General features: G+C 40.7%; 1 protein-coding gene across 2 annotated transcripts in view; it reads right to left on the bottom strand.

Moving 5' to 3' along the window:
* Window positions 1-18,101: 18,101 nt before the first annotated feature.
* BZW2 (basic leucine zipper and W2 domains 2) overlaps window positions 18,102-24,651 on the bottom strand; it is a 55,818-nt gene continuing 49,268 nt past the window's right edge. For both annotated transcript variants that reach the window (XM_071560844.1, XM_071560846.1), the window contains exons 11-12: window positions 20,193-20,315; window positions 18,102-18,558 (exon numbers count right to left, since the gene is read on the bottom strand). In XM_071560844.1, the coding sequence (XP_071416945.1) occupies window positions 18,530-18,558; window positions 20,193-20,315 (152 nt within the window). In that variant the 3' untranslated portion in view covers window positions 18,102-18,529. The remainder of the gene's footprint in view (window positions 18,559-20,192; window positions 20,316-24,651) is intronic.

Below are 24,651 nucleotides of genomic sequence, written 5' to 3'. Positions count from 1 at the left end.
CCCAAAGACACCCATGGCCCGTGTGAGGGACACCCCGTGGGACGTGTAATACCGGGGACACAGACAGAGACTGACTTGTGCAGGCCGTGAAAGTGTTGGAGTACTGTTAGATTTACCAGCTAATCATTGAATCACCAAGGCTGGAAGAGATCTTTCAGTCATAAAGTCCAACCACAACCTAGCACCACCACTGTCCACTTGTTTCTATTTTTAACAGTTTTTAATTGCCTTTTTTTTTTACTAAGTTGTGTTTCCATTGTGCCTCATTACATGTTTGGGGGCGGTCCCGTGGTGTAAAGGAGAGCACTCTGGACTCTGAATCCCAAGGTGCTGAGTTCGAGTCTCAGTGGGGACTGCCCACTGGCAGTTCAATGCCTCCCTGCCATCCCATCCCGTCACATCTCGGATGCTCAGCAGGGTCAGCCCCCGGGTGCTGTGACAGTCCCGAGGACTTTACTGTCACTGTCCAAGCTCACTCGGCAGTGGTAGATGAACCTTAGGACTTAAACGGTGAGGCCAGTTCTGTGCACGCTGTGCCTCACCTAAAAAATCCACTGCACAGGCTCAAAGGGCACACCCACGTGGGGAGAGCCCTTCCCAAATCTCTGCGTCTGAGAAATTTGGCCATATATACATGTATATATACATTACATGTTTACATCTGTACATTTCCTTAGTTTTAGGGTTAAATGTTTTCACTTGCAATTATTTTCCTTTACAAAAATCCTGTGTCAGTAATTTCCTGCTATTCAGTACCTAGTTTTTATTACTGTTCTTAACTGATTTGAATGGTGTCCCAGTTTAGTAGAACCCTCCAAAATCCTGTCCTCACAGTTGCCATGGGCTAGGCTCTGCTGAGTGATGCTTTGGAACAGCTACAACAGATCTCTTAAGTGCTGGTTATTTCAAAGTGCACAGGTTGTTGCAGAATTAGTGTCCAAGATAGTCAAGGAGACACGTTTCTCCCTCGGGGTGTCTGTAAGGTGGCATCACACAGTAGTTTTACTTTGTCAGGGTTTGATGCCAGAGAAGAAGTTGGGATGATCAGTTCCCAGTACACAGAGGAAGCTGCATCTACTTGCTGATGAATTCACAACAATTCTTAATAGGAGCTTGTCACCAAAACAGTTCAAGGAGGAAATTCCAAAAGCATTTTGTTTTCCGTAATTTGGCTGGCCTTCATCTGCTAAAGGAAGCCCCAGCAGGCAAGTAATCCTTGCCAGCAGTGAGACACGGAGAGGTTGAACACCAGCATGCTTTGTCTTTCCTGGTCTGTTACTCTGGTCTTTTGTTTTTCTTTTTTATTATTACTTTAAACATCTTTTTTCTATGCTCTTTGATGTTTTGCCAAACTTCTGCAATTAAATATAACACACATTTTTTTCTCATGCAAATAGCAAAGACTCGCTGTTTTTTTACTGATGTATACCTACCTCTCAGCTGCTAGACAGGCAACAAATTAAGATTCTCCAATATTTGTGACCACAAATTAAATCTGAATGCTCAAAAGTGGTGAAGCTTTATATATGTTTGTTTCTCAACTTGATAGACACAGACTATCCCTGCTGCTGGGACTCTGTGAAGTGACAGGAGTAGTTACAAATCTGTTGGTTTATTGTTTTTTTTTTCCTTGATAATTAAACTGACTTGATGTTGTGCCTAATTTAGGCGATTGACAGTGCAGATTTACTGACTGGAGCTACTGCTTTACTGGTCCACGCTTCTGATCTTTTGGGCTCAAGTCTGGCAGAGAATAAAACCAATATAAAGTCATTTGGTTCAGTGCAATTTTACCAGCTGCTTTTAATTTTGTTGTAAAGACCGGTTTCAGAAATTGTTTGATGTCCACTCAATTGGAAACAGTATCTTTCCTGAACACAAGAAGCCGACAGCATATCAAATGTTTTTGTTGGATTTTGTTGCAAATGCTCACATCTAAAGTTACTGTGCCATTGTTCCTTTGGTTATAGTGTTGAATTATTCAATATTATCATCTGCTGCCCTTAGTCTTAGGAGATCTCTTTCATCATAAATTATTAAAAGATGTACCTCCACTTTCTTAATTAATGCTGGTGTTTCTTATTAAGGGACTCAGCTCCTACAGCCCTTTATGACTGGGAAGTACCTCTTACATGTTTACTACCTCATGTTCAGGTATGTGTCTAACCATGTCTGATGCAACTTGGTTCATACCCACTGCCAGCCATAAAATCTGGGGCACAGTTCTGCTGGTATAAGCAATCAAAGGCTCCAATTAAGTAAACAAAGCTGTGACAAATGAATGCAGCAGGGGTGTCGTTATCTCTCCCCACCCTCTTCCAATTTGGATTGTAAGTTATAGGACAAACTTGGATTTAGAATAATACCTTTGCTGATATGGCAGTCAGCTGTGCTGACTGTGTAGTTTGTGATAGTGGTTAGGAGTACGTCTGTGCTCCCATTCCTCATCAGCACTTAGCTTGTATTCTGGCTACAATTAAATTGGCTTAATTATTTTAAATAGCTCATTATAATTTATTAGTTATGAAAAGACTCTCCTGGAGTTGGAAGGAAATCTTTTCCCTTTTGTAGGGAAAACATAGATAGCTGGTCCAAGTGAGGATCCTAGGTATTTGTCTCCTCAGCCTTTGTCTCTGTAGAGGATGAATTCTGCACTCCCATCTGTTAGACGAACCCAGAGCTGCCAGACATAACCAAGAGCAGAATACGCCTTCTCCTTTTCTTCTCTCACTTTTTTTCTGATGCTTATTCTCCGCTTCCTTGCACAGTCTTTGTTCTCCTGCCCTTCTTTAGTGTGTTTCAATGGCACTGCTGGCAACAGGAGGAGCTATGAACAGAATGAATTAGTCTTTCTTTCATGGGAAACTGCAATGGAGAGAGTACACTGGGCACTTGTAATGCTGCTGACGTGCACTTACAAGACAGTACAAAAAGTAAATGCTCCTGCAAAGGGGAAAGGGAGTGAAAACACAGAGTTACTAGGGCTCAATCACAGCACGCTTCTTCCTGATCAGAAAAGCTTCAAATGAAGCTGTTTGGGTAGTTTGTTCTTCGTTTCCCTGTAAACTCACATCAGCTGCATTGTTTTTTAGGAGATTTTCTGCATGGAGCCTTCTGCTGAAACAATGTGAATGCAAACTCAGCTTGTAGGCAAATCTTTTCTGTTTCTGTTGCCTGCGACCCCACGATTGCTTCTGGTTTCTGTTATTTGTTATGTGCCTGACATCTTAAGGCCTGTGTCACTTCTGAGGCACAAACTTGAAATGTAAAGGCTCAAGTATATACAAAATCCTTCTAAAGTATATACATTGTCTTAAAATTAAGATAGTGTGACTTTCTGTCTCTCTGCTGTTATGGAATGTCTGAAACACTGCAACTGAAACATTATTTGAGGAAATTGATTTTTATCACTTTATCTTTCCCAGGTTTACAATGAGTTGTTGACAGCATTTTAAGTATTTTATTTCACTCTTTGTTTTGCAAAGTCATTTTTCTTCCTCTTTTGTTTGTCTGAAGTCTCTCATGCACATCAAAATCAGGGAGGGGAAAAACAGGGTTAAAAACAGCCAGGTGTTTCCATCAGTAGTATTTATTGTGTTCAGTTGACATATTTAGATGTTAGTCTTGAGGTGAATAATGTATTCACACAAAGGGACAGGGTTTCAGCTGGCTTAACTTGGAGTAAGTAAAGGCCTTATCCTACCTTGGCAGTTGACCATTAAAGCAGGTTCTGGTCTTTGGGCCAGTTATATATTTCTGAAGTTTGATGATGGCTGTAGAATCTGTCAACAAAGTCTGTGAAGTAAAATGCTGTTTATCATCAACCATGTCTCAATCGATGCAGAGTTTTCAACGTCCAGTCATTTCTTGTGTCACTGAACAGGAAATCTGAGTCATCTCGGTCACCTGAACTGCCTCACTTATTGAGTCATGTCAATTAGTCAGCTTAGTTATCAGCAACGTATGACTGAACATATGAAGTCAATAAAACATACACTTAAAATATGGGCTGCAGTAACAATAAAGAATTTTTTTTTAAATTCAGCACAGATGTCCTGTGGATATACCCCAGTTATTTCTTGACGTGTTAATAATGAATTGGCTGTGCCATGGTGTTTGCATGCAGTCATGACATTCTCCTTGCTTTCTGGAACAGAACCAGTTCCCAGCAGTGCTATTGCGCTTGTGCCATCACATCCTCCACCTTAAAGAAGCCCTTTCTTGCACCAGGCAGTGAGGAATAACATGGGTAGGCATAGCTGTTGTGTGAATCTTTGCTATCTTACAGGTTAACACACAAGATGCTGTAGTGGCATTTCATGTTGATGATCATTATGAGCCAGACACGATGGAGGGATGAGTCTGGCATACAAAATAAACTTGTCTGTGTTGTTTGGATCAGAGGTTCTTCCGTGCAGAGAAGAAAAAATATACAAAATTGTTTGGCCTTTATTTTTTTTTGGTCAAGTGGAGCATTGTAGATTTAGAAAGGGAAATTAGGACAGGAAAATAGGCCATTTAAGTATCATGGCTAAAGCAACCCACAACTAGGTCAGAAATTAGCTCCTCTAAAAGCACAAATGGTTTACTAAATCTAACAAGTGGTTACAAAGAAAACAATGGTTTGTTCATCTTTGCTCTTGGACAGACAGATAATGAATCTAGTATTTGACAAACTTTCTGACAAAAATCCAAATGTCATAAAAAGCTTTTGGATTAAACCTGGAAAGTTAAAGTGCTATTAGAAAACTACCTAAAAGAGAGGCTCATTCAAGCAAAAACAGTCACAGGCAAGTGCGAAACTGTTGGTCTGGATGGAGTGTCTGGATGGCCAGCCTTGCTTTTTAAGCTTTTCTTAATGATTTCTACCAGGTCTGCCATGCAGTGGTTGAAAATAACATTGGAATATAACAATAGCATGTCTACTTGTTAATTTAATTGATGCCCATGTCTTTTGAATTGTCTCATGAATGGGGCTTGCCAGATAAAAGAAAGGCTTGGTGAAGTTTGTCCCTCTAATGTTTATAGACAGGTGAAGGGGAAAAAATGCCAAAGAACAAAACAAGAGCTAAAATACCCCCAGGAGTTTAAAGGGAAAGCCTATTTCAAAGGTCAGCCTGCTAAAAATAGTCAAAGAGGCAAATACTCATTTTATAGGTTCAGAAGGTAGGTGTTGGTATATCTGAATATATTAACTGTAGGAATCACCTTCTGGCACATTTAAAATCCATTTGCATTAATCTTATAGAGGTTAGGACAAGGAGGGTTTGTTGAATCTGTTGTATTAAAAAAACAACTAGAGACTGAAAATACCAGTATAATGATATTTCGAATAGTAGTACGTGAAAGGCTTGACCTAAAGCCCAGTCCTTCTGCTCAAGATTAGGATTTGGAAATGTTCTGAAATTGGGCTGGTTTTAGGTAAGCGTGGAAGAGAAAAAGGCATAATTCTAATACAGGAAGTGATCTAGTGCCTCCTGCAGACAAATCCAAACTTACTTGTCCTGTTAATGTATAAAGCATTTGCGTGTCTGTCTGCAGAGGTGGATAACTGCTGGGAAAGTAGCCTCCCAAGGACTGTGTGTATCATAGTCTGTGTTCACGGGAAGTGGATCAAAGCAACATGCTGGCACCTGACCTGTCACCACATCTATTCTTCAGGTCTGAAGTAAACCCAGTAAACTTCAACAGCAAATATAATTTAAGACAATAACTCTGTCATTAACAGGACATGTTAATGCTTGAAGACTAACAGTGGGGTGTAAGCATCAGCAGAGTAAATAGTTTTTAGATTAATTGCAGGTTTTATTTGGTTTATATTATGTCTGCTGCAGGTTCTTATTACCATTGCTTCTCAAAGATTTCCTATTCATCACATTCAGTGGAAACCAACACCCCTTGACATTGGTTTAAAGAGAAAATGGATACCATCTGCCCAGTACCCTCCCAGGTGATTCTCTGGGAGAGTTCCAAAAATCGTAAGAAGCAGAAATCCAAAGTCTTTACAAGTATATAGCAGAACAGTAGAGGATGGTTTGAGGAAGACCCTATATGGTGGAAGTGGAAGGGTGAAGAGAAAAGCTGGGCATTACAAAGGAAATTCAAGCACTAAGGTTCTGATGTAAGCTGATTTGCTAAGGGGTCATCACCAGGTCTGTCTGTTGGCTGTGTTGCTGCTCCCTCTGTGTTTGTTAGCTGTGTGACAAATTGTGTTGTGCCTGTCACTGAACCATGGAGAACGCAGGTTGGAAAGGACTCCTGGAAGTCACCTGATCCAACCTTCTACTTAAAGGCCAAAGCACTTTTCTCAGAGAAGAATTCTCAGGGAGTCAAATTTTGAACATCTCTGAGAATGAAGGGTCACAACAACTTGTCATAGTGCTTGAGTACGCTCACGGTGAAAACCTTTCCATTATCAGAAATAACCTTGTTGCAACTTGTGCACATTGTCTTGTTCTTTTGCTGTGTTCGTCTGATGAGTTTGGCTCTGTCTTCACTCTAACTCCTTTTTGCAAGTGTAAGACTGCAGTCAGATCTAGCCCCAGCCTTCTTCTGTGTACATTAAACACAGTTCTGTTGTCATTCCTACATCATTTGTCCAGGAGCCAGAACAGTCATTTTTTTCCCTGTGAAGTCATGAGCTGATATTTTCCTTTGACATGCTGTTAAAGTGCAGTAGATCACTTGTAAGAAAATACAAGCTCTTTCATTCAAACTAGCAATCCCCAGGTGAAACAAATTCACAGGATGAAGAGAAAGACAGAATGCCAAGGTTTGTTCTGTCTGTTTCTTTCTGTGGCTTATGTAAAGCACAGTCAGTGTGCTCACCCTGGTCCATCAGCGTGGCTTAGCTGTGATAAAGTTAGCTGCTGTGGTCCTGTGATGATGTAAGAATCTTTCAGAAATGGGCAATTTGGTTATGAGCAAAGCCTTGGAAACATGAGCAGTAAATGGCTCAAAATTCAGAAGGTAAATTTAAAGAACCTAATTTCTTTCCTTATATCCAGTCTTAAACTAGTGTCAGAACTAATTTAGACACCTGACACACATTTTGAAGCAGTTGGTTCAGTGATAATGCTATCTGCCCCTAGAAAATCATCTTTTTTCTTTGAACATGTCATTACTAGAACAGCCTAGCTTCTTGTCTTGCAAAGAGAAGACCTGGAGCCACGAGCTGCCAGTATTGTGAATGCAGTACTTCTGAGTGTGCGTGAGGAGCATATAGAAAAAGCTATGACTCTTTAGTTAGGAAAACAACCTGCCACTGCCAGCCAGTTCTGCTGCATCACCACCACCATCCGTGTGCAATCTGGGGACAAGCTGGGAAGCAGTTTTATCTTCTGGTCTTTTCCCTCAATGGCACTAAAAGCGTATCAGGCCCTCACATAAAATTTAAAGCAATATGAGTGCTCAGGAGTCTGTTCAGCTACAAGAACAACTCTGTTTAGTTTCCTGTAGTCTTCTTGCAAGCCGATGACACTAACAGCAGAATGGGTACCTAATAAATAGGAAAGAGAAGAAACAAACTTTGTTTGTTACTTGAGTGTCAGGTGATATCCAGAGTCTGATAGTGAAGCCCTGAAGTCTCATGCTTATTCTGAATTTTCTGCATTGCTCTTAAGCTATATAAATCCCGCTCCTGTACAGTAGCAGACATATCACTGTGAAAATCAGCCCATTTTTCTTGGTGTGGAGTGCATTTCTGACTTTATGTAAACTAAGGAGTATACAGGCTTATATATTTAAATTTAGCTTTGTATTTTATCCAGAAGTTAGCTGCTTATGGAGTCTAATGTCAGTGCTTTTTGCTATCAGTGCCCAAACATCTGCATTAGGGACATACACAAGCTGACAGGCAGATATTGGTATCTGCATTAAGTAATTAATCTCTTAAGCACACAGGAATTTTCTATCAGTCAAATTGGCTTGGTACAATTTCCCTAAAGAAAAGATAAAGCTGATGGGGCATGGCTTATCTTTCACCAAAATTTCTTCTTGGAGTCCCAAGATTTGCCTCTTTTTATTGTCTGGCTTCCCAACTTGCCATCACAATGTAGGGTTTGCCCTTTTGAAAGTGTGGGGGTTTGTGTTTCTAGTTGGTGTTGGTCAAAGCAGCCATCAGTTGAAAATGGTTTTGTATGAATTGGATGGGTATGAGCTTCGGTTTGTTCTTTTTGTCTATGCAGTTGGTTTTTACTGTACAGTTCACAAGATGAGAAGAGTGTTCTGCCAGTATGTTAATACAGTTTCCATTTAATTGTGTACTTCACATGTGTCAAGGACCATTCTTCAAGAAAGTAAAAGCAGCAAACATTTAGGGATGAAGGAAGAATCCTAGAATAGAAAGAATATTTGCTGTGATTGTGCTTTACATAATGTACACTAAGCAAATCCAAAGGTAAATCTAAACTTAATTCTGCAGAAAATTTTAAATTATGGTGGATTTTCAAGTGTAAAATAATGAGTTTACTTCCTAGCATCCGCCGCAAAGTGTTTTTGACACCATCTTGTGATTTATTTCCACCTTCTATGTATGAGTGAGAGCTGGCAGCTCTGGAAGCTACCAGCCTGTCACCACAGGAGTGCTTTTGCTTCTGGAAGTGTATTGAAACTTGATGGCACAGTTTCCTTATAGCAGCCCAAGTCATGGCAGCTTGCAGTATGCTTGGTGCTGCTTTGTCTTGTTGATGCCACCGAGAGAGACACAGCAGCTGACAAAGCAATAACTGGGGTGCTGATGAAAAACAAGGCTGCTTCACTAGTAGCAAAGCATTCTATGTATGAACCTACCTTTTAAAGGATCCAGCCTTAAATAAATATTGTGTACTCTGAATAGAGTGCTCTTGAAGGTTGCTTTTCCCCAGGAAATATTTCTTCATGTGATTTAGGAAGAGCAAGAAATCAGTCATATTAGGAGCAGACAGATCTGGAGCACTGACACCTTGTGGGTGCATTTGTGATGTGGCTTTGCACCCGTTCAGTGGGATTGCTGCATGAATGATAAAAGATTACAAGTGCTATTGGCTATTACAAGTTACATTATGATAGGAACAATACAACAAATGTCAGAGAGACTTTATGGCCCCCCTCTTTGTCAGCAGCATGCTGTTTGTTTCTAGTCTCAACTCTGGCCATTAGTGCAAAGATTTTCTTTGAAAATGAAAGGAGTGGAATTCAGGTCTCTCTTTGCTGCTTTTCATTGCTGTATCTGTGTTGGGGCTGAGACACCACAACTTCACCCTCCTAATTTTCTGCTGTCACAAGTCATGCAGTATTTCCAGGTATCTTGATGTCAGGCTTAAGTGCCATCTTCATCTCTGAGCCAACAGACAGGAAGGTCACAGGCTTCACAGAACAAAGCAGAAGATCCCTCAGAAGGTTTACTCCAAACACTGTGTAAATCCTTAACTGCTAAGACACTTCATTTAAATTGTATAAGATTTTTATTTGACACTCCTATCTCAAAGGCATGTGCGCTGCACTAACCAAATACTATAAGCACCTCTGCATTTAGGGAGTAGAGTATAATTGATATTTTTATTCAGTAGTTGATGTTTTTTCAGAGTGCTTTATCAGATCTGTTTAATATTATTTTCCTGAGCTGGGTGATTTCTGGTTTTTGTTTGCCTCTGAAGAAGAATTTATTTCTGCTCCTTACAGACTAGGACAGCAGTGAAAGATGGCTGGTGAGAGGTGGTTCAGTAACATAGTGATACCATCTCCAAATGTCTTCTCCAAAAGTAGGAGCCTCTCATTGTCATTGGGCAATCTGGTTCATCATGGGGGAATACTTTGATTTCTAATGCTTCCATTTTATGGGGTGGAGTAAGAACCCTTGGGAATTCAGAATATCTCTGGGTTCCTGATATTTTAAGTGACTTCTTATGAGAAAGGTTAGCATGAATTTCAGTATGGAAACAAAGTTCCAGCTTAAATGTTGTCTACAGCATGGTTCAGACCCTCCCACAGTTTCAGGACTGGGAGGTTGTTGCTCTGCTGTCACTCTCTCTTTTATGTCTGTAGAAGACCATGCTTTTGTGCTTTTCCTCCAGTTTACATTTAGGTTCCCATCTATACTATTAAAATTGTCCTTAGTGGATTCTTCCTTTGATATGGCAAGAAGTTTTACTCCCTCTCTATTAGTATTCCCAGGAAAACCACACTTTTCCTCTGTGCCTTTTTCATGTTAAAACTTGAGGGTTGCTTTGCAGCATCAGCACCACCATGTGTTTCTCTTCAATCAGTTGTCCATAGGTCACTTAGAGCTTTCAGACCTCTCCCAGGCCCCGCGGAGGCCATTTAGAGTTTAGGGGCATGAGAACCAGTTGCTTTAGGACTTCTTTAGTAAATATATTTATGTCTTTGATTTATCCATTCTGGTTCTTCTTGCCTGTATCTGATTCTTGAATTTCATCCATCCTACTCATGTTTAGTAATGTATAAAGGTGAAGTTGCACACAGGCAGATCATAAACAAGTGTCTGCTTTGCTAGTCCTTGAAGGGAGGCTTGTTTTACTCAGTTTGAATACATCATTCAGATATATGACTGTATCATTTTAGCTCCATTTTGCCCCCAAAACCCCCCAGCTTAAAGGAGCACCATGAGCTGCTATTCCAGGAAGGTTTCTTAAAAAAATACAGTTGCTGTAACAGCCACTAAATTATAACATAAACATAATGAGACCACTGCTACATAAATCACTAAACTATAACCAGTTATTATAAAAATACTAAAACTCACCCACACAAACAAAACTAAGAAAACATTTAAGGGGAACTGTTAATGTGATAATGCACAAAATGCAGCTGAAAGCTGAAATAGAAGAAAAAAAATGGAGATGAAGCAGTCTCTGCTGATCAGTAACAGGAACCTGTGTGTGACTGTAAGATGAGCAGTGCATACCTCCTGTTTGGTGCAGAAGGGACACACATGACCTTGAATGATACAGGTATTCTTAATTATCTGTCTGTCCTGGTTTTTGTGTCCTGTACTTCTCTTGGGACGCTACTTTTCTCTATCTGTCTTTGCAGTGTTTGCTGGCATTTTTCCTGACAAGCTCCTGGCCTGTTTGGTGTCTCTGGAGAATGCATCCCCACAAATCTGGCTGCTGTGATTATTTTAGCACTCAACGCAGATTTCCCTGAGGAACAGCAGAATTGTGCCAGATGTAGTTCAAGTGCTCTGCTTCCCCTGGGCCCAGCAAAGAGATTGTGTGCTGGCTGGAGGGGCACCAAGAGGGGGCTGAAGCAATGGCACCTGGGCCCTGCCTCAGACCCTGGGAAAGGAGGGATCCCCTTTTCTTCCTCTGGGTGAGGGGCTGCAGGGTGTGTCACTGCACAGGCTCTTCAGCAGCATGGGAGGGCAGGCAGCTCTGACTGCAGATCCAGAAGCTTAGCTGACGCTCACAAAATGTTTTCCCAGTCTTTCTGGAAATCTGGGCCAACCTATAAGGAAGAGGAAGTTGAGAAACCATGGTGAGAGGTGATGTGTCTGGGAGCAGAAGACATTTCCATGTTGGATTTTTTGAATTATGTGTGGTTTGTGATGGGAGAGACTTCACAGGATGTTCTCACCTAGGGACAGGATGAGATACCCTTGGATTAGAAATCAGCCTTAATGAGTACTTCTGGAACAGCTTTACTGGTCCAGAGTTTTCTGGGTTCATTGTCTTAAGCTCAAAGCAAAATGCAGAAGATATGAAGTCTGTGATAAAAAAAAGTAATACAAGGTTGTTTCCATTAATCGCCAAATCCCAGTCTTGATGAAACCACAAAAAACCTAATTTTTTATTCCAAAAGGTAGGAGAAGTGTAATCTTCCATGTCTGTCCATACACTGCTTCCATTTTTTGACACCAGAAAAATTTCTGGTTGTGGAAAAATAGTGTAATCTCCAGGCCCTTTCAGAAGATATCTTTGCAGTGGCATTATCCCAAGGGCCTGGATCGTAGGGACAGACTTGTAGGGATGGACACCCAGCCTTGTGATAAATATCATTTTTGCCAGCTAGTGCAGTGCTGTCCAAGACCCTTTAGTAAAGGTGGAAAAGTCTGAATTTCCTTCTTTAGGTCATCAACACAGTAAAAGAGAGATTCTGAGACAACTTTTGACATTTTCTTTCACTGACCTGTCCTACTTATTCCATTAACTCTACATTTTCTGCCTTCTCATTTCCCTTTTGAATCTCCTTCAATATCACAGATACCATCTGTTTTCTCTCAGGTGGTCTTATTGATACAAATCTAACTAAATTTTAGATCAGTTGTTCCCAGCTGGTTTTTATTTTTTCAAGGCTGCTGCTTCTGTTTTGGACCTAGGGAAGAACTGATGCACTTGAAAGCTTATTGACTTTTCCCAACTAGACTAGTGGGTTTAATAACATAGAGCTGGCTACAAGCCTTATTTTGGTGATATCCTTGGATACATCAACAATGCTGTTTTGTTATTTCTTCTGGCATAATTTATGGCTTTCAGTGTTATGCAAATATCTCAACCATATGGAGAGTATTATGTTGGCTTGTCAGCAATGTTTCTAATCTTCATCAGGGAAAAATTAAGAGAAAGATCTCAGGCAACTGATGTACTGGGAGAGACTGCAATGCAAATGCATCTTCTTATTATGAAGTGGCCATGATACAATCATTTGTTCATTATGGGTTGAATCAATCTTTTCTTATTCCCATTGTGTTCCTAAGTCAGAGAAATTTAGTGTCCAGGGTGTGTTTCTCCCTACTGCTGGAGTTCCAGAATAGTGAGTGGTGAGTGTAGGACGGAGTGGCACTTGTTAATGCTGAACTGGTAAATGAGACACTTGAACTGAGGTCATTGAGTTTCTGGCAGCAGCCATGGGAGTGACAGATCCAAGTACCAAAATGTTACCTGTCCAACTGCAGCTGAGTCATATTAGCAGCTCCAGCACTTCCCTCATGCTGACAGGGAGAAGATGGTGGATCTTGGCAAATACAGTCTAGCAATGCCTCTCCAGTGCATAGAGGACATGTCCTATATGTCTGTAAAACAGAGCCATCCATGTGCTCCTGCTTGGTGATGGCTGAGATAGACAAGTGCATTTCTCTTTTGCATCCATGTGGGACAGACAGTGGGAAAGCAAGTACGCACTCTTTCCTTCTAATCTGGATCTCCTCAGGTGAATACTAAGGACACTGCTCTCCCAGCATGGCCCCTGGTGGCCCAGGGCATCAGGGAGCAGTGGTGAGGGGAGACTCCGACTGCACAGCTACTACTGAAGCCCATAAGGTCCCTTGTAATCTGGTGAATTTCTTACAAGAGAATAATGTTGGTAAACTGGAGAGACCCAGAGGGAGCCAAGCATCTGAACCCCCTGCTAAAGCATGGTGTGATGTGAGCTATCAGACCTCCGTGGGAGGAAGCTGAGGCCGCCACAGTGGTGTTAATCAGATTCCTGCCAGGAAAAATAGCAAGTGAGCAGGTCATCCAGGACACCAGCACAGCAGCTCTATGACATCGGCCAGTTATAGGTTATGTGTACAGCCTGGGAGTGCTCACCTGCCTGAATTGTGTCTCTGCAGATGTCGGCGTAACTTCCTCTGTGGTGATTTGTTTCCATTTACATGAAGCTTTAAAGGCTCATGTGGCTGCAACAATCAACTTTTCCTTAAAATACCACAGCAAAAACAAAACCAAAAGCCTGTGGAGAAGTGGATGAAGCCAACCCTGACGATTTGCTTTTCCCCCCTTCAGAATCAAAAGATGTGGCTTTTTTTGGAAAACATATACTTATGTAATTTGTCCTAGTTTTGGTTCTTAATAACCAGCACAGCTCAGCGAGTGCTGAATGGTTTGCTGCAATTAACCCATATAATGTTATTTGTGGCTTTGTTTGACAAAGGACTGTTTTGTCTCAGCCTACAAGCCTTATTTTAGATAATTCCCATTTTTAAGTGCAACTGTGGTTTTAAAGGTAGTTACTTTTGTCCATGAACATGACAGGAACTTAAAGCAAAGCCTTTGAGATACCAGAGGGACCCATTACAATTTCCAAGCAGTCTACCAGTGCCTCAGTAGGGGCGTGCTTGGGAGCAACAGGTATTATTCTCCACCTGCTGTTTAGACAAACCCAGCAAGGCTGAATCACCACATGCCCTAGGACCTGCAACCACTTTAGGCCTGAAACAGTTGATTCTGGAAGGTCACATTTTGAGGAAGGGGTTCAAAACAGAAACCAGACTTCACCAACCCCACACTCTTACATCACTTGGGATTGGGCCACCTTTGCTTGCCTGAAGTGCCGGGCTGTTAGTGCTGAAGTGCACAACCTGTCCTGAAATAAAATTGCACCTCTTAAATACAAGACGCAAAGAAGCTTGTTTCTTGCTGCTAATGCAATATCATGGATGCTTGTCAGTGCCCTGCCCCAGGCATCACCACTGAGGAGCTGTGCTTGGAGCTGGAGCCCCACAATGAATTGCACCAGGAACCTTAAGCCTAAACCCAAGTGCTACATGCAGGAGGTCCATCAGTCCTGTCAGTGTTGCTCAGGTCAGCACATGGGTGTTTGTTCTGATCAAAGTTCTGCCTCTTACACTGTGGATTATGGCTGCATTGAAGGAAAACATGACTCACCCACCCACCCATTTATGAGACATTGTTTAACAGTACCTTACACCACTAAATGAACTGGGGGTTGTTTTTAAAGATTTGAGAAAATGGCTCTTTGTTGCTTACAGAGCCCCTTTCATGTAAAATCTTAATTGTGCACACTCAAAACCTCTGACGTATCCCCCCTCTCCCAAGCATGGTCATGGAATGGATCCTAGGATATTGCAGAGGGTCTGACCTGGCAGATGCTGGTTGTTCTGGGTGCTAAGTGCCCTCCTTGCTCAGCCAGCTGGAACTGCCCTGGAGATGAGCTCAGGGGTTTTTCCATCACTCCTTTTGGCACAGGGCTGGCTGCTGGGTTTAGGATGTGCTGTCCAAGCAGATAAAGGGGGATGCTGGCACAGGAGGTCATCACATGTTTTGGGGGTGAATCTCTAATGGCCAAAACATAAGGGTCAAGCAGGATTGCTGCTGAAAACACTGCAGGGAGTGTCAGCTTGATGATAGTTTGGGATCTGTAGGATTACTGACTGTTGTGGGGTAGAAAGTCCCTTTGTACAGGGCTCGACACAGACAAGCCTGCATGCAATCAGGTAGTTGAAACATAGTTGTAAGGAATTGTCAGCCCCTTTCAGATTCCTAACCAGTGCTTTAACCAAGTAGACTGCAAAATCTCACTGCTGCATCCCAAGGACGATGTGGTCCCTCTCCTGGAGAGCACTTGCACTCCAGAGGAATGTTTTACAGCAATGTAATTGGCTTTCTTAGTTAAAACCTCAGCATGATTTCAGAAGGGAGAGGCCAGAAGGGAAGAATCACCTTCAAATTCAGTAATTGCCACTTTGAAGTGCAACCCATTGCAACTTATTGTCAAGTAAAATACATATTTACAGTTTTGACATTTAGATTGCACTGATGTTTCAAAATTGAATGCAATGTATTATGTGAAGCACACTTTCTGTAAAGTGTCTTTTTATTTTTACAAGACTGATTCTATATTTGAAAAAGATATTTAGTGCTGACTGTAACTTTCACTTCTCTAGCAGTGATGCCTCAGGGTTTTTTTATTTTTTGATTTTAATTTTTATATATTTTAGAATGTAGATTTAGTGAAAGTGGATTTTAGTGTACCAGTATTTCTAATAGCTTAAGTTCAATGTTTAGACATACCAACCCATACTCATATCAATCTCTCAAAATTCTGTTAGCTGTTTAGTCTTCTTTTCAAGGTAGAAGTGCTGAAAAACATCTTAAGGCCTCCACCAGGAGACACAAACATAGGCAGAGTGACCTCAAAGCTCAGGACCCTGAAAGGACTCCAAGAACCTTTATGTGCTGCAAGGAAGATGATGAAGGAAGGGCCCCAACTCCCCCAGACTCAATTTCTGGTGGGTGTGCCAGGGGATGAGAGAGGGCAGAACCAGGGATGGGTGAACAGGGATTGGACAGACGCTCATAAAAACCATGAAGCCAGAGTTCAGGCACGTTCATCTATATGTATTCCTGTGGGCCTCAGGCCTGGAATTAAAGGACCTATTCTTTTTCTCTTATACACTAAGTTGGCTGAGTCCTGTTTTCTGTAGTCTTTAAAGGCAACACAGAGAAACACTAATTCAAGGGATGTGTTGAAGAAATGCTTTGGGTTGGGAACACTGTTAACTGAAATGCAGACTCTGGAGGCTTCCAGAAAAGGGCACTTTGCCTGGAGAGTCACATTGAAAGTTCCACCCAGTTTGTAAATCTCAGGTTTCTTGAAAAATCTTATCATTACACACATTTGCACTGAAATTCAGTCTGATGCAAACCAGATCTATTTGTATTTGTGCCCCTGCCTAGTTTAGTTACCACCATACATATGAAGTGCTGGATGAAAAAACACACATATGCGTTGAAGGTGCTCATTTGAACTGATCTGAGAGATTAAGTGGGGAAAACTCCTGAAAATGAGATACAGAAACACCCAGTGCCTAATAATTTTGCTGGGGGTGGGTGGCAAGCTGAGAGGGGGTCCTAGAAGCTACACATCAGACTTGATATGAACACAGAAGATGCTGGAGTTTGGGCACTGCTTGACTGAAAAATGGACAACTCCTGTCAGCCCAGAGTGCAACTCCTCACACTGCTCCAAATCACAAGTCTCACTTGGCCAGCAGCCCTGTGCTAAAAACACCCGTTTCTCTTCCAACACATCTATAAATGGGACAACTGCATGAGCAGTCACAGTATATCTCAGCTTGGCAGGGGCCCATAAGGATCACTGGAGGCAACTCAATGGGTGCCTGGCTTGTAGGTACCTGAACTTCAGTGAAGTGGATCCCACTCAGCTTTGCTTGTATCTGCATTATGACAGTTGCAACAGCCACCCCAGATTTGCTGCCTTTGGCCTCAAAGTGCCTCCTGCTGCTGCTGATCCTTGTCTCCAGCAGATGGCCCAGCCAGCTGTGCCTTGCTGTCCCTGGCAGTCTCACCAGAGGGGCAGTATTATCCTAGATTGGCACCTTTGAAGTCAGTCTAAGTTTCAGCTTATATAAAAAAGTGATTTTATGTACACCACATTAAATATTCACTAGTACCTCAGAAAATGGCCATGTTTTTAGTAACAGTGACTCCACAGCAATGACTCAATACTACCATATCACTGCTGCAGTTTGTGAAAAAAATTACCTTCTGTAATAACAAAGACCAAAATGAAAAGCATGCAGCTAATCCATCAGTTCTACTTTTTAAATATGATTATCTTATGGTTTCCCCTAAGTTACTGAAAATATCCCTATGACATATTTTCCCTTCCAGAGACCTGTTACAAAAATAAATGCTGTTCTAGATGGAAAGGTGGCATTCAGCAATACTTGATTTCCACCTGCTGTTTGCTGTTTCCAGTAAAGCTAGATATATATTGAGACAAGAGACTTACAGCCATACAACCTGTGGTTTATAGGAGGTGTTGACTTTCCCACAGAAAAATCTGTACTATTGGTTTCTAATGACAAAATACACCACTTCTTTAGTTAATTATGCTCTTTCACGCATTTCCCCTCTAAGAATACAATCCTGTCTTTTCTAAACCTGATGTAAATAAATTTCAGATTTCACAGTAATGATTTCTAGTCATGCATGTTTTGAAGCTAATACTTCTAAAATGAGAGGATTCTCTTGCAAAACTCAGCAATCACCAGTAAACTGCATGTAGTTTGAACTGAGAAGAGCGTATTATCCTACTTATCATTCGCATAAATTGTACCTGCAAAATTGCGACTCCACAGATTTGTTTCTGTACCTTTTCTTTGAATTAATTGATGGAATGAATCAACATTTGTTACAGAATATGGTTAATCTGTCTAAAGTTATATGGAAGGACAGGAATAAAGATTTGATAGTGATCCCAGTTAACTATGGTTGCTGATTTTTTGGGTAAAAAGTATAAGAACTGTCTCTTGACATTCTTGTTTAATTTTCACTTGAAGAATCATAAAAATTTTGGCAAGCCAAATTGAGAAAGCATACATGGTAACACCACAAAACTAAGATATAAAAGCCATTTATTCAAAAAAATGTGGTGGTGTCAAATCACATACACAAGCCAATATTGAGCTACAAACACAGACCAAACAGTTCTATAAACAGAAATTGGAGTGTTCATATACCATAGTACCTGAAAAAGACCGTTAATAAAAAGGAGTCCATAAGTATTTCATTTCACTTTTTCTATATGGCTCCCTGCTGGATGTGTTTGCCTAAGTTAGTGTACAATGACCCAGAGGTAGAGTCCCAAGTAAAGCATCTAATGCCTCAGGGCTCCATTAAAAATCTTTATTCTTCTAAACAAAAGGAAAGTCTAGTCTATAGTTTTCTGTATGACACTGAAGTAAAGCCTCTTTGCTTGAACAGTACGGCATTCCCAAGCGCATTTGGCATTAACCTAGATTGAGACTGTGCTTTGTGGAACCGTCTCAGTTCTCCTCCCCTTCAGACTCCGACTCTGGAAGAGAAGAAAGTAAAACACTTCATATAGATTATGCAAGGACAGTGATATGAGTTATTCTATAAAAATAACAAGATAGCCTTCTAAAATGAAAATTTTCATCACATGCAGTACTTCCTAGGAAAGACTGGCAGATCAAATAGAGTAAGCCGGAAAGAAACATACAGCTTCAGAAGATGGAGGTCTACTCTGCTGCCCTCCACGGTGGAGCTCTTCACTTACAGATCTATCACTAAAATTTTCACCACATTGCTAAGAATGATTCTGGCTGTGATCTGCAGAGATCTAGCCACACAATGCATATCTGAGCTGCATTTAATAAAGGATCAGCATTATTTGCTCACTCTTCTAATCTCTATAAGTAGACTCTACTGATAGCATCCAGGATCCCTTAAACCTATTTGCTCTGCAAATATCAATCAGCATTATCATCTAGCCTATGTAGGAAGGCAGAAGTGATGTTACCCTGCAGGTAGGTATGAAGCCTGTAAAAAACAAAAATGTTATGATTTGCATAGCATAAAAGTCATTTAGAAGTAGAAGCAGGAGAAGTGGAAGTAACTGAGAAATAGTAATACACATGGTGGTTTTGTCACCTAAAGCTACTTTGGATCATACTGTATTTCTGTCTGTGTTCACCTGACAGGAAAGGGCTTGCTGCCAACAAATATTACACCATAGATCAGATTTCTCACAGCAAACACAGTCTGTGTGTTCTTACAGAAACATTTTGTCTCCGTTCGTACTGGACTTTGTAACGAAGGACACCTGGCAGAGGGGACATGCAGGAAAGGATAGAAATAAAGAGCAGTTGAAAGGCATACAAGCAGAAAATTAAAAGGTCAGAAATATTGCTTAATTAGACCAAGATTGCCCATCCAAAATCTCAAGTGTGAAAGGAGCTGTCATATCTATACTGCTACCTGAACACGTGATTTGCTGCAAAGTTCTATGTGTTCCTTAGTGTTACTACATATTTGCTCCAAGTTTATAAAAGTAATTACATTAAATGGATGCAAATGAACACTAATAATTATATCTCTATCTACTACACGTGGATTTATCTTCCCAAAAGATGTGGAATTCTTTTTCCATGCAAAAGAAGAGAACTTATTCAGTACAAACCAAAGTATTTTCCTATGCAGAACATGAGAAAAATCAAGTTAAGAACTAAAGAAATTAGTTCCTCTCCCAAATAACCATTTTAAAGCAGAAAATACAGACCACATAATCTTAGTTTGACCACTCAGCATAACTCAGTTGCAAGTGCCATGGCACAAGCAGGTGTATGCTATGTTCATGATGCCACTAAACATGATGCAGAGAAGACACCAAGACTAAAAACCATTTGGTTGCATGTGCTAACACCAAGGTACTTCATGCTGTCATCACTGCAAAGGTCCTCCCTGAAGAAGCTTAAAGAGATGAGTGGTGACTGAGGATTAAAAGCACTTCACAGGGACACCACAATCACTAAAATGCAGCAAATGTAGTTAAGCTTAGGCATGTCCAGAAACAATTTGGACAGTGATGCCTGCTGTTTTGTATTGTAAGTCCTGTATATTCCTGGTACAACTAAAATCAGAAAAAACAGAAAAGACACTACCATAGTTCCTCAAATGAACCCCTACCTTCTTCAGCGTTTTGCAGCCACTCCACAAATTTCTTCATCTGGTCAAGAAAAACACTTTTGCCTTTAGCAACATGTGCTTCTTTATACCACTTGAGGATAGCTTCTTCACTGAGAACATCAGCTGAAATACAGATCAGTGTTTGTGAAAAATCACCATATTTTTTAGAGATTAACAGATTTTGAACATGAGAGGAAAATGACTTTTTTTCAAGGCAGCATAAAATAAGTCAATATGATCGCAGTGGAACAAGCTTTGCATGATCTATATTAGGCTACAAATACAGAATATTTGCTGCATATTACAGGTTCCAAATGCAATAAAATGTGTAATGTATTAGGCTTAAAATAAAGTATTAAATATTGTTTCTCTCTAAAGAGTCCTCTATTCATCTGCTTTAAATTCACCACATAAGATGGAGGGTTGGATAAAAGAAATCTAATAATCAGCCTGCCCATCTTGCAAGTTACCACAATAACAATTACCATGCTTTTTCTTGCTGTTGTCTCACAGAACTGTGCATGGTTCTAGAAACCTGAACTGACATCTCCTGATTAAATACTTAAAAGGCAGCCAGTAGGGATTTTTTGTAATCCCTTAAGGCTTTATATTGTTTTAAGGTCACTATTCAGACCACCCATTTGAAGGATCTGGCTTGGATGGAGAGCACAGCGGACATTTTTGGGACAAGCACCAGGAATAAAATAGCTGTCAGTGAAGAAATGTGAGGCCGAGTACAATTCAGAATAAAGAAACAGTAATAAATAGCAAGGACACTTATTGTTTCCAACAGATGCAAATTTAGGTCTTGCAACAGACCTCTAGCCCCAGGACAAAGCTTCTGTGATCCAGCCAAGCCAAGTATCTCAGTAATTGATGGTTGCAGAGGCAAAATCTGGGATCCACAATGGCATTTTAGCCGTTATATAATGCAAGAGGCGAGAACAAACATCAACAACAAAAAAATCAAACTGTGTTCTATAAAAAGACTCAAGACAGCTTTCTACACCTCATTAAGATTTTCATTATTTTTGTCTTTGAACAAACCACCCTCCCTTGCTCTGCAAAATCAACACATTTATGTACTTCAGTGCTTCCTTGAGCTCCTTGGTGCCATCCCACCCACTGGGATTTGCTTGCCAAAGCACTGACCCTGACCACCACCTTCTGCTTCAGCCTAAAGTTACAGCAGATGTGGCAGGGAAGAGAAGATGACCAACTGAAATAAACGACATCAAAACTCCAAAGCATCTGATCAACTGAGACAGAGGACACATTTCACATATGCTGTTGAATAATAAACAGATGGAAGCAACAGGGATATGTTCGAACTTAATCAAAACTATCCCAAGACATCTAACAGTAACTGAATATGAAGTCTCCCTGAAAATCAGGAATTTAGTTAAGTGCATGTGACTGGAAATTACCTTGTCTCTCATTCAGACTCTTTTCCAAAATAAAAGCTCTTCTGCAGTTTGCTGCATCTGACCGTAATGCAGAGAAAATGCAGGGAAAACAGGACTGTGCTGGCCCTAGGCTTTTTTCCATACATATAAATTGTGCTTAGTGAACCCTACAAGCGGGTTCACACAAAGCCAACTATCGTCCTGAAATCACAACCTGCCACAATGCACTTTTCCTCAGATGTTACAGAAAGGCTGGAGCTAAGAGAGAGGTTTCAAACATGTTGCATTAGATACTTGCCACTATTCCTTAGCAACAGCTCAAAGGCATTACATATTTAACAAATCTGGATTTTAATTTAGCAAACCTGAAAATATTTAACATGGACTCATGAATTTGCAGTTTAATGTAAATGCATGTGAAAAGCTTACATTTATCATAGAGTCCTGAAGTTCACACAACTGTATCTGAAAAATTACACTAGGTATGGCACATATTATCATTCTTACAGATTGGCAAAGAAAATCAGGGGAGATTTCAGAAAAAAACCTCAAAAGAACCAAGCAACAAAAACCTCAAATCAACAAGAAAAAAATGAGTAGAGTAACTCCCTCCCCAGCTCAAGCTCTGGGGCACTGTGGCCATTTACAAGCATGAAGTTGCTGTATAGAAGAAACTGCTGAAGCCTGTTGTCACTGTGTTACAGTTCACCCTACGATACTGTACAAGGACACAGGTAGGCACATAGCTCAGTTCAAGAGTAATGGGATGTAAGTCTGGCTTTTCGATTTGCAGTCTGCTCAACTGGTTTTGTTGCCAGAGAGGAAAGGGGATCTTCTCCCTCCCCAAACCCCTAATCTGATAATAGCAGCACACAATCTCACTGTGTACCATGAAGATTAAAACACTCCAAGTGCAGAGGATGAAAAATTTGCCTGTATGGAACTCAACAGTGATAAACCTCCTACCCTAACAGAGAAGAACAAAACGTGCTGAAGTAAAAAAGGGGACAACTGCAACTCTCATTTCTGAGAAACATTATCTGTAATACATTCATGCCTCCAGTGCTCATAAGGGATGACATTCTTCTGTCAGAACACAGATTAGCAATTCAACAATCATGAAGGACAGGGTGTAGTTAATCATACCTCTAGGTTGCTTTGAAGCAGTGGGAACAGTGGGGAAAAATGGAAGAAGGATGAAGGGATGATTCATTTTGTATATATACAGTTATTCCTCATTGAAGTTGATTATAGATATATTATAATGGCTGGAGCTGAACACTGTGGTTTGTGGGTGTGTGCACATCATTTTCACTGCAGTCCCAGGTGATGTCAGCCCCAGAGCTGGTTTTCCTGCAGGTGCAGCCAACTGCCACTCAAACCACCCACGCCAGAGCCTCCAGGGATGTCCCTCATGAAAGGGAGAAGCTGCACTGCAGAGACTGAACAGCCCAGTGTCTTTACTTCAGGGTTAATGGAGAGTTACTTGAAGTTCAGGTCTGGACTTTGTACTCAATCACCTGGTTCAAATGAATTTCTGCTTTCAACTCAAACCACATAGCCACAGGCAGCAACAGGAAAAGCACACCCTGGCAGCTGCCAACAGTCAATCAATCTGTAAAATTCAACTCTATTGCAGCTAACTCAGCAGGGAGAACAGAGCCTTAGGGCAAGGGCTCTTTCAATGCAAGGAATGTCACCCACAGCATAGTTAAGGCCTTTATGGTTTGTTTTGGGTTTTTCCCAGGAAAATTTTACATCCAGTACCACAAAAAAGTATTCAAATTATGAAGATATTTAAAAATAATTGTGATCCATCAAAAACCAAAACCCATAAATGAAGTAGAACTTGAAGATCCTATTTTTATAAGTGCAGAATTCAGAGTTTGAGAATCTCTGAGAGTCTGCATCATTTGGTCACTGTACCTCTGTACGCAGGAGAGTGTACCTGACGCCTAATTATGCTGCAAACCAGAGTCCTACTTCACCTCCACTTGTGATCAAATTTTTTTTTTTTGTATTTTGTACATGTCTTAAATTCTAATGGAAAAATACACAGAGGCTTTGGTTTGCTGTTTAAAGGGTGAAATCCTGATCCTTATGAAAGAAATGGGTATTCATTTCAATAGCATCAATTTCACGTTTGGAATTTCAAGGATGGACACAAACTAAAAGGAGATTCAACAGGTGAATATGATATATAGCATGTAACCCAGTACAACAGTGCTTGTTTTATCCACAGTAAGGAATACTGCAACACAGAATGAACTAACAAATTATGTACATAATGCAATGCAAGCAAGGAGACTGGCACACTTATTGGGTGTCACTCAGGAGAATTCAAAAATTCTTATTCTGCAACTGGCTTTTAGATTATTGGTCAAAATGCAACTGGCAGATTAACAATTTTATTGGCTTTAAGTGAAAACCAGAGAAGCAACATCATAGCCAGGGATCAGTACAAAACTGGACAGCTGTGCTGGTTCCAGCTAAGGCAGAGTGAGGGTAGGGTTGATCCAGTCCAGCTGGGCTTAAAACCACGACAACAGCTTATTTTTCTATCTACTATATCGGGAACACAAACATAGACTAATAATAATGTCAACAAGCTTTAACTGACTACATAACTGCTTTTGCTGATTATACTTACAAGCTGGTAAGAAGCTGCTACTACTTAAGGGAAAATAGGGCTTGATTTCCGTAAGGCAAAAAGTGAATGTTCCTTCTTGTTTAGAGACAAAATAATAAATAAAAAAATCAACACCACAGGCTTTCAAGACCTTCTAGGTGCTAATTAGCCCCAGCTGTCAGTATGTTTAGGTATTTTCAGGTAATTCACAAAAAAGTAATCCGAGTGATGTTTTATGACAGAAATATGGAAAGCGCTGAGATTCAAGATGTTGGACGTGCTGATGAGAGTAGTCATAGAACTAAATATGTCAAAGCATGACTGGTCTTTGGTGCCTATCATCACTGTTTTCATGCCCAGGAAGCATTCCCTAATAATGAGTAATGAACACACTGTCCACATTCATGCTGGTAGAAATCTGCAT

This window comes from Pithys albifrons, chromosome 7 (assembly GCF_047495875.1).
Source record: "Pithys albifrons albifrons isolate INPA30051 chromosome 7, PitAlb_v1, whole genome shotgun sequence".
NCBI lineage: Eukaryota > Metazoa > Chordata > Aves > Passeriformes > Thamnophilidae > Pithys > Pithys albifrons.
The sequence above is the reverse complement of the archived record's forward strand: the minus strand, read 5'-3'. Positions and strand labels throughout refer to the sequence as shown.